Source organism: Mustelus asterias, chromosome 1, assembly GCF_964213995.1.
Source record: "Mustelus asterias chromosome 1, sMusAst1.hap1.1, whole genome shotgun sequence".
NCBI classification, from domain to species: Eukaryota; Metazoa; Chordata; class Chondrichthyes; order Carcharhiniformes; family Triakidae; genus Mustelus; species Mustelus asterias.
The window spans coordinates 177,048,092-177,063,548 of NC_135801.1; the positions used below are offsets into that span (position 1 = coordinate 177,048,092).

A 15,457-nucleotide genomic window follows, 5' to 3' on the forward strand; every position below is an offset into this window, starting at 1 on the left:
ATGCTGGCGTGTCTGCCTCCACCACCCTACTTGGCAGCGCATTCCAGGCCCCCACCACTCTGTGTAAAAAACGTCCCTCTGATATCTGTGTTATACCTCGCCCCTCTCATCTTGAGCCCGTGACCCCTCGTGATCGTCACCTCCGACCTGGGAAAAAGCTTCCCACTGTTCACCCTATCTATACCCTTCATAATTTTGTACACCTCTATTAGGTCTCCCCTCATTCTCCGTCTTTCCAGGGAGAACAACCCCAGTTTACCCAATCTCTCCTCATAGCTAAGACCCTCCATACCAGGCAACATCCTGGTAAACCTTCTCTGCACTCTCTCTAAAGCCTCCACGTCCTTCTGGTAGTGCAGCGACCAGGACTGGACGCAGTACTCCAAATGTGGTCTAACCAGCGTTCTATACAGCTGCAACATCAGACTCCAGCTTTTATACTCTATACCCCGTCCTATAAAGGCAAGCATACCATATGCCTTCTTCACCACCTTCTCCACCTGTGCTGCCACCTTCAAGGATTTGTGGACTTGCACACCTAGGTCCCTCTGTGTTTCTATACTCTTGATGGCTCTGCCATTTATTGTATAACTCCCCCCTACATTAGTTCTTCCAAAATGCATCACTCAACCCTTCCCTCATACTCCATGCAGCCTCACTCACTTATCCTCACCACCCTCCCCCATATGGACTCCTCCACCTTTCCAGGACTCGGCTCTTTGTCGCTGCCACTTCCCTACAGTGGGTAGCTGCAGCACCTCCTTGGATGGTGCCACTTAGATTCACACTGTTGAGGAAGGGAATAAGAGCGCAAGTCCCAAGGACTCAGAGGCCAGAGGACTGGGATGCCACCTCTTCCATCAAAGAATTCTTACAGGGCAGAAGGAGGCTATTTGCCCATTGAGCCTGCACCAACGTTAATCCGACCCAGACATTATCTGCATAACTCCACGTATTTACCGTGCTAATCCCCCTGATCCCAGGGGGCAATTTAGCATGGCCAATCAACCTTATCTTTGGACTGTGGGAGGAAATGGGAGCACCCGCATGAAACTCCACACAGTCATCCAACACCAGAATTGAACCCTGGTCCCTGGTGCTGTGAGGCAGCAGTGATAACCACTGTGCCACTGAACCACACCTGGACGCTTGGATAGCATCAGGGTTCCAAGTAGGTCAAGCCAGAGGTGGTGGAAAGTAATGACTGGTTTCAATGGTGGGTGTGGCCGAGAACACAATTGGCTGGAATCTCTCTGCCTCTGTTTTGCTGTCACAGCCAGAGTCTGAAGCTGAGTGGCAGGCTGTGATTAGGTTGAGACCGAGTCACTCTATCGGTAACAGGGCTTCTGATTGGATTGGGCAGAACATCCAGCTGTCAAGTGCCAGTGGCAGCGACTCCTGCATCAGACCAGTAAAATGACCTGCAGGCTGCACATAGGAGTACAGGGGGCATGGCCTCTACATCTCCCAATCACAAATATTCACCGGGCTGTAATTGGATTAATGGGAAGTCAAAACCAGGTGAGAGTAGGTGGCGGATTACAGAGAGAAGGACTAAATGACAGCTCCTCCTGGCCAGGCAGAGGTCGGAAAAAATAAACGGGCAGAATTCCGGGCTGCAAGTCAGAATTCTGCTGGATAGCGAAAATAGCCCATTCGTGGAGGACGGCATTGGTAATTCTGATTATTGCTGTTTAGATACTTTGGCAGAAACTGGATTGGAGAACAGATAGTTGCCAGAAAGATGGGCATGGGCTTGGGAGATGACAATACTTTCAGACCCTTGAATTTTCTTTGAAACTAAATCTTTCAGCATTGACTAAACAGGCTACGATATCAGAGTGGTGAGCACTGCTGCCTCACAGCGCCAGGGACTCGGGTTCGATGCCCAGCTTGGGTCACTGTCTGTGTGGAGTTTGCATGTTCTCCCCGTGTCTGTGTGGGATTCCTGCGGGTGCTCCGGTTTCCTCCCACAGTCCAAAGATGTACGGGTTAGGTGGATTGGCCAGGCTAAATTGCCCCTTAGTGCCAGGGGGACTAGCTAGGGTAAATGCACAGGGTAATGGGGATAGGGCTTGGGTGGGATTGTGGTCGGTGCAGACTCGATGGGCCGAATGGCCTCCTTCTGCACTGTAGGAATCTATGACTTACATGAGGTACACAATATCTTGAAACTCCACAAGGTGGCAGTTATAACCTGGACAATATTCCGCTAAATGTTTCGAAACAAAATTCTCATTACAAGCACTCGTTCAAGTTGACAAATTAAATGCACCAATAGTTCCACAAGGTGGCAGTGAGAGCCCAGGCAACATTCTGCTAAATGTTTCTGAACAAAATTCTCCTGACAAGAAAATACTGGTTCAAGTTAACAATCGTAAACATACAAATAAGTTAATGCTGAGAATCCTTCCACCAAAAATATACAGTCTGTACAAAACATAAGAGCAAATGATAGAATTTTAAGAAATGTAGGTCAAAAAGCATACAAAGAAGATTATTTCCATTTGGTGCATGCAGACATTTTTTCCCAAATTAGCACAAAGTCAAAAATAAGGGGCAGGATTTTACGGCCTCGCTCGACCGGAGACCGGAAAATCCCGCCCGAGGTCAACGGACATTTCTATTGTACACCCCTCGCCCACTCCGATTCCCTGACGGGCAGGGTGGTAAAATTCCAGCAAAGAAGTCAAGAGCCAATATATAATAGTGACTTCCATCCTATTGCAGGCCAAAGAAAAAGAGCAATCCCAGGATAGGGAAGGAAGAGAAATATGCAGAATGGTCTCCTGTCAAATCACCAAACCTAAAATTGACTTATTTTTGTCCAACCACTCCTTTAATGAACAGTTGCCCACCCTATTTTATAAAAATAACAAGCCAGTCAGGCTTCAGATCGAGCATATTCTGCTGTCTGCAGATCTTGGCACTGTTGATAGAAGGGACGACCAGAAATGAAAAGAAATGGGGGTTCTATGTGCTGAAGGGCAGGTGGAATGATCTTTAATAGCTACAAGGTGGGTATGTTGGTTACCTAATCTTCTATCAATTACTCAAAACCGCCAGCACATTCAGAGCCAGTAAAATATTTTAATACTGCTGAAGATGCATGAAGCTTTTGTCTCGCACTCATCAGGACAAATACAAAAATACCAATTTTCAAACGATCACGACAATTTATACTGCAGTCGAAAAAGTACAGACTGGTCGGCAAGTTGACTGATGGAAAAAGTAAGAAGAACTATTGGGTCCCCAAATTCCTGGGTAATTCAAAAAAAGACACAAGGCTTGAACATTTTCATTTTGTTTGCAGATAACGGCTCTCTGCTTATCAATATATGTCACTACTAGCAAGCATAAATGATCAATCTTATGAGCTCAACTCTCAAATTTGTTAGTGTAACTATTAGCACACTTGGGATTGTTCAGCATGTGCTGCCTAATCACGGAATCACATCTAACAGTAGATTTTTGAAATAGAGCAGCCCAAATGCTCCCTCCCTCAACATGCTTTTTGAGAAATCCGCGAATGATTTTTTCCACCACTGTCTACTGCATGCTTACCTTCACCAGCCAACATACATATTAGGATTTATATAGCTTCATGCACAATAAGATTGGTCTTATCAACAATCTTGTAAATAGGGACCTAGCCCTAGGGGAGGCAGTGATGGTAGTGTAGTGGTATTATCCCTGGATGAGTAATCCAGAGACCCAGGGCAATGGCCTGTGTTCAAATCCCACCATGGCAGATGGCAAAATTTAAATTCAATAAACAGTCTGGAACTAAAATTCTAATGATGACCATTAAACCATTATCGTAAAAATTCATCTGGTTCACTTATATCCTTTAGGGAATGAAATCTGTCATCCTTACCTGGTCTGGCCTCCATGTGATTCCAGACCTACAGCAATGTGGTTGACTTGGAAATGACCGAGCAAGCCACTCAGTTAAAGGGCAATTAGGGATGGGTAACAAATGTTGATCCAGCCAATGATGCCCACATTTCTATACGAGTAGTATTTTCCACCAACAGTCTGTCAATCCAAAAAGACATCTGCCTGACATCCGTCAGTCCAAAAAGACACTGCTAGTGCAATGACAGGCCAGACATCCCAGTAATTGGCTGACGAATCAAACAGCATGTTCCTTTGGTTGTTTGTAACAGGCAGAATATAGACCGTACTCAACCAGTCTATAGTTGCAAGATCCAAAAAACATCCAATACTAGATGCCACGTTTTGTACAATAGTGACTACACTTCAAGTACTTAATTGGATGTAAAGCACTGAGGTCAGGTGGTTATAAAAAGTGCTATATAAATGTTAATTTTCTTTTTGTTTTAGTTTTCTTTGTGTTGCTTGCATTAATGCACAGAACTCTTACCAGTTTACTGCTCCCATGACCCCCATTCCACTACCATGCCATGAAATGAAGGAAGGGAAATTTAAACCTTTGTGAATCCTTTCCATCAAAACAGAAATCCAGTAAGAACTAATTTAAAAACATACTGACCTGCAATGCACAACAATGGCACCTGCAAAGGATGGGTTGCACGTCTTCACCTTCTTCAGAAATTTGAGCATGCCAATTGGGGTAAATGGAACTCCAAAGTCAGGCCAACTGGTAAAATGGAACTGAGTAACCAGTCGCTGAGGTTTCTTATTCATTACATCTCCTACCTATAGAAATGGAAGGGGGAAAAAGAATTGCTGAAAACAAAGCGCACCACAAATACCAATGAGTGAGGCCATTTGGCCCATTTCATCTCATTCACCCAGGATTTTAAAAAGTTAATTAATTCTGAGACCAGTCAACTGACTCTTCAAAGAATCAAACAATTTTGACCCTCATACTAACTGAGAGCACCAATTTAAGTGCTGTGCATATTTGCACAAAGAAACTTTTACTATATGTCTCTTCCAGCGTATATCCTTTTGCCCTGTTTTCCTGCTTTATCTTAAATAGCATTTGAATTAAAATTATGTCTTATTATCACTGAAGTATTACTGCACAGGAGACCATTTGACCCATTGTGTCTGTATTGGCTCTCCAAGTGAGCTTCGGATTAGGTGCCATTCTTCTGCCTTTTTTCTGTACCTTTGCACATCATTTCTATTCAAATAATCATCTTGAATGCCTTGACTGAAACTGCCTCCATCTCACTTCCAGGTCTGAACCACTATCTATATGGAAAGGTTTTTCCTCCCTTCACGTTTGCTTCTTTTGCAAATCACTAAATCTGTGCTCTCTCGTCCTCGATCCTTTTATGAGGGGGAGCAGTTTCTCTTTTTTCAGTCTTGTTCAGCATAACCTTCTTGCTTTTGAACGCTATGTCCCGACTAATAAAGCCCAGAATACTATATGCTTTAACTACACGTTCCACCTTTCCTGCCACCTTCAATGATCTATGCACATATACACAATGATCTATACACATGTAAGAGGTCCCTCTGCTCCTGCACCCTCTTAAGAATTGTACCATTATTTTATATTGTCTGCCCAAGTTCTTCCTACCAAATTGTATCAACTTGCTGCTTTGCATTGAACTTCATTTGTCACCTTTCTGCCCACTCCACTAACTTGTCTATGTTCTTTTGAAGTTCTACACTGCTTACGATGCTTCCTAGCTTTGTGTCATCAACTAACTTTGAAATTTGTCCCTTGCACATCAAGATCTGGATCATTAACATACATCAGGAAAAGCAAGGGTCCCAATACCAAGCCTCGAGGAACTCCACTACAGATCTTCCTCCGGTCAGAAAAATATGAATCGACCATCACAGTTTTCTGTTACTCAGCTAATTTTTATTCACATTGCTGTTGTCCACTTCATCCCATGAGCTTTTCCCAGTCTGTTGTGTGGCACTGTATTGAATGAATGGCCTTTGAAAGTCCATGTACACCACACAAACAGCATCGCCCTCATCTCGTCTCTTGTTTCCTTTACGAAAAACTCCAGCAAGTTTGTTAAATTTGATTTCCCCTTTAGAAATGCAGGCTGGCTCTTCCCGGTCAATCCACATTTTTCCATATGACTACTAATTCTATCCTGAATAATTGTTTCTAGAAGCTTGGCCATCATTAAAAAGTGACTGGTCTGTAATTTTTGGGCTTAAACTTGTAACATTTTTTGAACAAAATGTAATGTTTGCAATTCTCCAGTCCTCTGGCACCTCTGCCGAGTCTGGAGAAGATAGGAAGGTTATGGCCTGTACCCCTCAAATTTCCAATCTACATTTCCTGCATTATCCTTGAATGCATCTCATTCAATCCTAGTGTCATTCAACTTTAAGTGCCAAATCTATCTAACATGCTGGGAGGGATCTTCCACCCTCGTTTTTAGCCCAGTGTCAATGGGGAAGGTGGGTGGGGTTCCTTTTTTCATTTTTATTAGATCATGTCTCAATCTGTCAGGAGCTGAGGTTGCTGGTGAGGTGTCACTTTCCCCACCTGAGTTGACACAATCAAAATATGAGAAAATTATGCCCTTTCTTCTCAATTTTGAGCCTTTCCAGTGACAGAGTTTCCTCCTCTGTTACCATGGCCCTGATAATTTCCACCTCCTTGGTGTGAAGGCAGATGCAAAGTATTAACTTAATACCTCTGTCATGTCCCCTGCCTCCATTTGTAAATCCCCTTTTAGATCCATAATCAGCCCTACTCCTCCTCCTGGGGCAGGTGGCACGGCTGCCTCACAGCGCCAGGAACCCAAGTTCAATTCCCAGCTTGGGTCACTGTCTGTGCGGAGTCTGCACATTCTCCCCGTGGCTGCATGGGTTTCCTCCAGGGGCTCCAGTTTCCTTTCACAATCTGAAAGACATGCTGGTTAGGTGCATTGGCCATGCTAAAATGCCCCTTAGTGTTAGGGGGATTAGCAGGGCAATATGTGGGGTTATGTGGTTAGGGCCTGGGTGGGATTGTTGTCGGTGCAGGCTTGATGGGCTGAATGGCCTCTTTCTGCACTGCAGGGATTCTATGACATTTGATTTACTTGGCCCACCTCATTTCCAAGAACCAGGTCCAATGGTGCATCCTTTCTTTTTGGACTGCACACGTACTGCTGTAGAAAACTGTCCTAAACACAGTCTAGGAAAGTTTGCCCTTCTTCCTCATTTACACTATCACTCTCATAGAATCAGAGTCTCTACAGTGCAGAAGAGGCTATTCGACCCATCGAGTCTGCACTGACCTTCTGACAGAATATCTTACCCAGGCCCTATCCCTGTAGCCCCACACATTTACCATGGCTAATCCACCTAACTTACACATCTTGGGACACTTAGGAACAATTTAGCATGGCCAATTCACCTAACCTGCACATTTTTGGACTGTGAGGGGAAACCGGAGCAGGGGGAGAATGTGCAAACTCCACACAGTCAGTCACCGAAGGCCAGAATTGAACCCGGGTCTCTGGCACTGTGACACTGCTAACCATCGTGTCACCCAGTCTGTTTGGTGAATGAAAGTCCGCCATTATAATTACTCTATAATGTTTGCATAGATGTTTGCATCTCTAATTTCTACACAAATTTGTTCTTCTACATCCTTCTCACTAGTTGGTGGCCTTTGACTACACCAAGCAAAGTAATTGCACCCTTTTTGGTTCTTGGCTCTAGCCAAATTGATTCTGTCTTTGAATCTTTTAGGACATCCCCTTTCTCCAGCCCTGCAATGCTCGCCTTAACTAATGCCACCACCTTTCGTTTCTTTCCTTTCCTATCTTTTTGAACACCAAGTACCCAGGAATATTTAACACACAGTCCTGTCCTTCATTGAGCCAAGTGTCTGTTATCACCACATCATATTTCCACACAACGATCTGTGCCTGTAATTCTCCAACCTTTTTCAATATACTCTTTGCATTCACATGTATGTTTGCATTGCACGCACAGTAATCCGGATTTAGACTTCATTACTTTCTCCCTTACTCTGACTCCACCTATTAACTTACTATTCTATACACTGGTGCTATCTGTCACTCCCAGTGTTTTGTGCACCCTGATATTCCTCTTTAATATTCTCTCTTGGATCCCACACATCTGCCAAGTTAGTTTAGAGCCCTCCCAACATGATAGATTTATTAAATTACATGTTGCATAAGGCCTTAAATCTATAGTGACATTAAGGCTCAGTCCTTCTAGAGTTTAGAAAAGAGTGCACATTGATTTGGGTTTTTAAACTCTACTAGGTTCTTCTTTCAGTTTTGTTAAATGTTTCATTCTTGGAAATGTGCGTTCTCCTATGGCCAACACTTAATTCACTAGTTGCCCTGAAGTGTTGCTATATTCTTGTAGTAAGTGTCTTGCTAAGTTACTTCAAAGGGCAGTTAAAAGTGAATCAAGAGATGGGAGCAAATTTCCTTCTCTAAAAAGGATATTAGTGAACCAGTTGGGTTTCTATAATAATCTTAAACAAGTTTCATTGTTACTTTTATTGATACTGCTTTTTTAATAAAGATTTGTCAATCATCATTGGATGTGTTGAATGTATATTCTTTTGGTTACTAGTCCAGGCATCTGGATTACTAGTCCAGTAGTAAATAATACTTAACTGCATTCTCTTCGCAATGAAACAAGACAGAAATGCAATGGAAAAAACAAAATTACGGGGAATCTATTGCAACTAAATGCTTTTATGCTGTTAACCAGAGTACACAGATTCGAGATAATTGACAAAAGAAGTGGATGGTAGATGGAAATGTTTTTGTTATGAGCTGGAAAGAATTGCCTTAAAAGGATGATGGAGGAGATGCAATAGGAATTGCTAAGTGAATGTGGAAACATATTCAGAACTATGGGGAAAGAGCAGAGGGCGGGGGTGAAACAATTTGGATGGTTCCTTAAAAGAGCTAGTTCAGGCATGATTTATCAATGCAATCTTGCAGCACACGAGAAGGTCTATGGTTCTATGAGTTGAAGGAACAGCCAGTTAAGACAATGCTGGTGGCCAGCATGAATTATTCTAATATCATATGCCAAATCAGCTTCTTATGAACTCCATATAATAATGACTAAAACCAGTGTCTATATGCTTTCCAATCAGTGTAAACACAGTTCTCAAGTGAAACAAATCAACAATTTTAAAATATTTTCACATCTAGATACCGAACCAAACTTAAAAGACTTACTTGCTGAATGCAGAACTTGCGGATGGTGTAGTCCACCAGCACCATCATGTCTTCCACAGACACTCGGATGTTCCCATATGTCCAACAACCCTGGTCTGGCCAGTACTGGGCACATTTGCACTGGAACACAAATCAGAGCACTTATGGTGCTTAGATGACAAGCTTTTGGAACAAAAAGCATGCTGATTATTACTTTAACTGCAGTTGAAGAGTATCATATCTGTTAAAATTCTATCGTGACTGTCACCAGGGTCAAATAGTTACCAATTTACTACCTGAGCTGGCACAGAGTAGCTAGTGGGCCACGAATCAGAGAGTACACACAGAAAGATGGAAGTGAGCTCCTTCAGAACAGACAATTTGAGGAGGCAGTGACCTAGTGGTATTATCCCTGGACTAGTAATCCAGAGACCCAGGGGACCAGAGTTCAAATCCCACCACGGCTGATAGTGAAATTTGAATTCAATAAAAATCTGAAATTAAAAGTCTAATGATGACCATGAAACAATTGTCAGAAAAACCCATCTGGTTCACTAATGCCCTTAAGGGAAGGAAATCTGCTGTCCTTACTTGGTCTGACCTACATATGACTCCAAAGCCACAGCAATGTGGTTGACTCTCAAATGTAATCTGAAATAGAGGGCAGTTTAGGGATGGGCAATAAATGCTGGGCCCAGCCAGCCTCGCCCACATCCCATTAAAGAATATATTTTATTTTATTTATTGTCACAAGTAGGCTTGCATTAACACTGCAATTGTGAAAATCCCCTAGTCGCCACACTCCAGTGCCTGTTCAGGTACACTGAGGGAGAATTTAGCATGGCCAATGCAGCTAACCAGTACGTCTTTCGGACTGTGGGAGGAAACCCACACAAACACGGGTAAAGCATGCAGAATCTGCACAGGCAGTGACTCAAACCGGAATTGAACCCAGGTCCTGGCACTGTGAGGCAGTAGTGCTAACCATTATGCCATCGTGCTGCCCACAATGCAATAAACAAATCACACTAAAAAAATCCAAACTAGACCATTGTACATATCATTCAGCATGATGAAGATGTGAATATATTCAAAATTTTTTCATTGTTTTGTAAATTAGAAGCAGGATATGTAAATACTCTCTAAGCAAAAGAGGACAAAAATACATATTCTGCAATAGTAACCCAATTTCAGACCACTGAATCTTGAACAAGTTCAGTGAACCGTGAGGTCAAACTCAGTTGCGATTACCTTCAGCTTTGAATATTCCATTTGCATTCAATGTGGAAATTTACGCTTGAAGAAAGAGTCCCTCCAATAAGGTCCAGACATTTGATTTTGCCAAAGGAACTGTACCTTACAATATCTGTCCAGTGAGGAGCACAAAACAGAGGAAAACTGGAAAATCCTGAAGACTGGGATAATTTCCATACTATTTTCTCTTTGATTTATACTTTTAAAGGTGGGGTACTCATAACTATGCAGAGTTTAAAGGACCCTGATCAACGGTTTTGAGAAGTTCAAATTGACTTGTTTGATTAAATATCCTTCCAGATGTTGCATTGTTAGCTTTCCAGGTGTTACTTTTGGTAAATTGTTGCATAAAAATTGCATCTTTTACTATTTTGAACACTTGTCCATTGCATACAAATTTCCTGTTCCATTGCGCATGACCTTACATTGATAGTCCAGCATTTATTGCCCATCCATAATTACCCTCGAGAAGATGATGGTGAGCTGCCTTCTTGAACCGCTGCAATCCGTGTGGTGTAGGTACATCCACAGTGCTGTTAGGAAGTGAGTTCCAGGATTTTGACCCCAGCAATAGCTATATATTTCCGAGTAAGTAATTATATTATCTTAAAATACAAATAGATGGATTTTGTTCAAGGAGAAATAAGTGGGTGTGTAAACTGAGAGAACATTTTGATTCCATTTGATTCCATGAGTGCATTGCTCGAAGGCAGGTCGTCAGCTCACTGATGCTTCATCCTGATCTGATCTGTTCATTTTAGCAGCTTTTAATGGTCTCGTGTTCCACTGAGGGGGCAATGCGAGGGGACAGGGCCCAAGTCTACCTCAGTGGAACAGGAATCAAACGCTCACTGTCGACATTATTCTGAATCACATGCGAGTTATCAGCCAACTCAGGATGCTATTTTTAAATTTATCAAGTAGTTATGTTAAATATTAGAATGAATTAACAAATTATTGAACATAGTGAGTATGATGCCTTTCCATTTGTTGTCTTCTTTTGCAGTTTTATTAACATTTGAAATTTTAGTTCAGCTAGCTTTCTTTTCATTTTATACAATTTTTGACTATGGAGCCCTCAGGACTATAGCAAGGATAGTCTGAAACCTATTTGGATCATGTACATATAGTTCCAAAAAAATCCCAGTACAGTGGTGGAATATCATCGAGGGGATGATCTATTTCTTCAGAAACTACCACATATATGATACTTCAAGTGAATACAGATAGGGCCATATATAAATATACATATTGTATACAAGTGTTTGGAGTCTTTTCCCCACTGCTGTTGTTCTTTTAATCTTCTTTGAATATCACGATTACAATCACCACTTCATTTCTGTAATTCTTCATTCATCACAGGTTTGTTGAAATTATTAAGCATTTACATGGCTAATCTGTACAGCTCAGTAAACTTTCCGTTCAGTCTTCAGCTTTATACAATATGAACAATATGTAGGAACAAACTATTCTGCAGAATGCAAAGGTGATGTGTTTGGTGATCTCAGGGACCTTATGCAGTTTATTTATATCTTCATTTTTAAAACGCTTTATTTATGCTGAGTATTAAAAGATTACTTGAATGTACTTTCACATATTTTTACTCAGGTGTGATGTAAAGGGCACACATTTATCATGTACAATACATAAATAATCTCATGTAACAGCATTACCTCTTTTCTCTCTTTCAGGTTTGTCACCATGACAATCGTTGCTGTGTTTTGCTCCCATATCATCCTCCAGAAGTCATTCACAGTTTCTTCCTTTGGCCCTGAAAGATATTGGAAGGGAAAGAGCATAAATTATCTACTCAAATGACACGTTATAGGTTTGGTAGGATTCTTGCCGCTAAATAACAGAAACCAAATCCAGAAAACACTACAAAAAACTCTTCAAGCTCGAGTGCTGAACAAACATTCAAAACAGTAAATTCAAACCATTGATAAATTAAAACACTCATTCACCAAAGGCAAATAAATATAGCAGGCCATTTCCTTTGATTTCCTAATTCATAATCTCCAATCTGTCAATTCCATCCTATTTTCCCAAGATAGATAGATAGTGGCTTAAGTTGAATGACAAAAGAACCAAAAGCATCATGAGACAAAATGGTATTATGCAACACATGGTTTGGATCTGGACTGCACTGCTTGAGAAAGTGGAGGAGGCAGATTCAATTGTGGTTTTAAAAATTGAATTGATAATTATCTGAAGAGAAAAACATTGCAGGGCTAAGGGGAAAAGGCAGAGGAGTGGGACAAGCTGAGTTGCTCTCACAGAGAATTGGGATAGACGCAACAGGCCAAATTGCCTCCTCCTATATAATAACCATAATCCCATCAAAAAACCCATTAATTTAGACAGTCAACAAATTAATCTTAAATTTGACAGTTTAAAAACCTACTTCATTTATGTACTGTGAACCTGTAATGCTTTTCCTAACTGTTCTACAGGCACTACAGATTATGCATTCTGTCTGCTCTCTCAACTTGCTGAATAGCATTTTTGACAGCTAATGAAGTTGGATAACGTATAATCTCACTGCCAACCAATTTAACTCATGCAACAATTAGTGTCTCCTTCAGTGGTGTGTGGACATCAGTATTTTCTATTTCTGATCTTTCTCTGCTTTCCCTCTTCTTTGTCTCGAATAACTGTACTTAAAAAGCTAAACTCTAATTTAATTTTTAAACTTAAGAATGCAACAGGAGGTAGCTGCATGAAAATACCTAATAATTGACTAGCAACAAAAATACTTCAATCTATGAACACCTCTTCTTTCAGTGCTGTGTAAATGCTAATTCGTCCATTTTGACTTTCATCACAATCATGTGCAAGAATTGGACAGCCACATTGAGAAAATGTCTAAATTGAAATAAGTTTAATGATTTACCTTGAGCTGCTATAAACTTGTTTTTCTCTTGATAGCCCTTTTAAAAAAGAAAATATAGCATCAATATAACTCAACGTAATCAAAAAAAAAATCCATGCAGATGTCTCTCCCCAAGTGAAGTATAAAAGTCTTGGTGAGGTATGGCACTAGTGTGGTGGTGGTGGAGGAGAGGGCTAAACAACCCGCAAGTGACACTTGTGCTAACTGCAATTAATAACCAAATAAGCTCACACTAAATGCAACAATTAAGTTAACTCTATGGCAAAAAATACAAAGGAGAAAGTGAATTGGGTTGAAACTCAACAAATTCCATGAAGTAAAAATAGTCAAGACATGAACCATTAAAATGTTCCAATGCGATTGAAAATGCTTTAGCTATTCTACAAAATCACCTTGGCTACAGAAAGTACTTGCACCAATTTGCTGGCTCTATGGATATAACTTTCTTCTCCCACGAAGTAGAAATTTCATAAAAACTCTCATCTTGCCATAAGCAAAGAACAAGTCAACCACTTAAAATCCACTACAGCCAAAAGAAGCTGCATGATAGTCAGTGCTTATAAAAATTGCTTTATTTCCCTTCCCCCCCCACTCCCACACTTCAGTCGAGTATTTTGAAAATCAGACAATTAAACTACTCTTGATGCCAACTCAGGAAAAGGTAAAAATTCTATCCAAAAAACCCAATAAGACTAAGCAGGAGGAATAGATTAGATTACCTTACTAAAAGTGTTTTTATGCATCTCAATTAAATTCCATGAGCATAGACTGTTACTAAGCAACTAATAGTACAGGTATTCATCAGGCAGTCTGCAAAATGCTGAACCCAGTAACTGCACCTAATGCAGCCATCTCATGAAGGCAAGGCATATATACATCTGTAGATCAGTCTGGGAAAGGTGGCAGATTTTCTTCCCTAAAGGATGTTAGTGAGCCTGATGGGTTTTTATGACAATTGGACAATTTTCATGGCCACCGGGACTGAGATTAGCTTTCACTTCCAGATTATTTTTCTTAATTGAATTTAAATTCCACCAGCCACTGTGGTGGAATTTGAATCCGTGTCCCTAGAGCATTAGCCTGAACCTCTGGACTACCAGTCTGGTGACATTATCAGTTCGCCACCATCCCCCCAATTAAATTGATGAAAATGGACACTATTGCATATATTCAACAGTTTACCATACTATATAATTTTAAATCCCTTCAGAACATATTTTTAAGTCTGGTTGAATGCTCTAGACTAACTTCTGTGCCTTGGTAATTTTACATTATTTCCAAATTAAACATGAATCACAACATGGGTAATATTTTTCTTCCATGGGATGTAAATGTCACTGGCAAAGCCAACACTTACTGTCCATCTCTAATAGCGCTGGATAAGATGTTGGTGAGCTACATACTTGAACCAATGCAGCACACAATCTAGTGCAATTAGAGAGGCAGTTCCAGGATTTTGTTCCAGCAACACTGAAGGGATGGGGACATAATTGCAACTAAGGTGCGTCTGTGGCTTGAAGGGGAATTTGTAGATGGTGGTGTGTGATGATACCATGGTATTGATATATTTTATGTACAAGGGACTGTTTTAAAGTTTAGGTTTTTTTTCTACAGATAGTCTGTGTATCTGGAAAATGTGCAGCTCAGAAGCTGGGAAAGCACGATAATTACTCATTTTAGCCATTTCATAGAAATCATAGAAACCCTACAGTGCAGAAGGAGGCCATTCGGCCCATCGAGTCTGCACCGACCACAATCCCACCGAGGCCCTACCCCCACATATTTTACCCGCTAATCCCTCTAACCTACGCATTCCAGGACTCTAAGGGGCAATTTTTTTTTAACCTGGCCAATCAACCTAACCCGCACATCTTTGGACTGTGGGAGGAAACCGGAGCACCCGGAGGAAACCCACGCAGACACGAGGAGAATGTGCAAACTCCACACAGACAGTGACCCGAGCCGGGAATCGAACCCGGCACCCTGGAGCTGTGAAGCAGCAGTGCTAACCACTGTGCTACCGTGCCGCCCTTTCGTGCTTATTTAGAAGAAAGCGAATTAATTTTTGTTTGTAGATGAAAAGGTCCCCGGAGGGTTTTTTGATTGAAGGAATGGAAGATGGGTTTAGGTATACAGGATCATGTGATGTGGTTAATGAGAGGAGCTAGCTTTGTAGCAGAGAAAGTTTTCAGGTTCTGGC

At 41.3% G+C, this 15,457-nt stretch overlaps 1 protein-coding gene across 4 annotated transcripts in view; it reads right to left on the reverse strand.

Annotated features, from left to right (window-relative positions):
* The window catches only part of ptpra (protein tyrosine phosphatase receptor type A), a 242,820-nt gene that overhangs the window by 42,198 nt on the left and 185,165 nt on the right, over nucleotides 1-15,457 (reverse strand). For all 4 annotated transcript variants that reach the window (XM_078223467.1, XM_078223448.1, XM_078223458.1 and 1 more), the window contains 4 exons: nucleotides 13,258-13,294; nucleotides 12,038-12,135; nucleotides 9,132-9,251; nucleotides 4,517-4,683 (listed from right to left, as the gene is read on the reverse strand). In XM_078223467.1, the coding sequence (XP_078079593.1) occupies nucleotides 4,517-4,683; nucleotides 9,132-9,251; nucleotides 12,038-12,135; nucleotides 13,258-13,294 (422 nt within the window). The remainder of the gene's footprint in view (nucleotides 1-4,516; nucleotides 4,684-9,131; nucleotides 9,252-12,037; nucleotides 12,136-13,257; nucleotides 13,295-15,457) is intronic.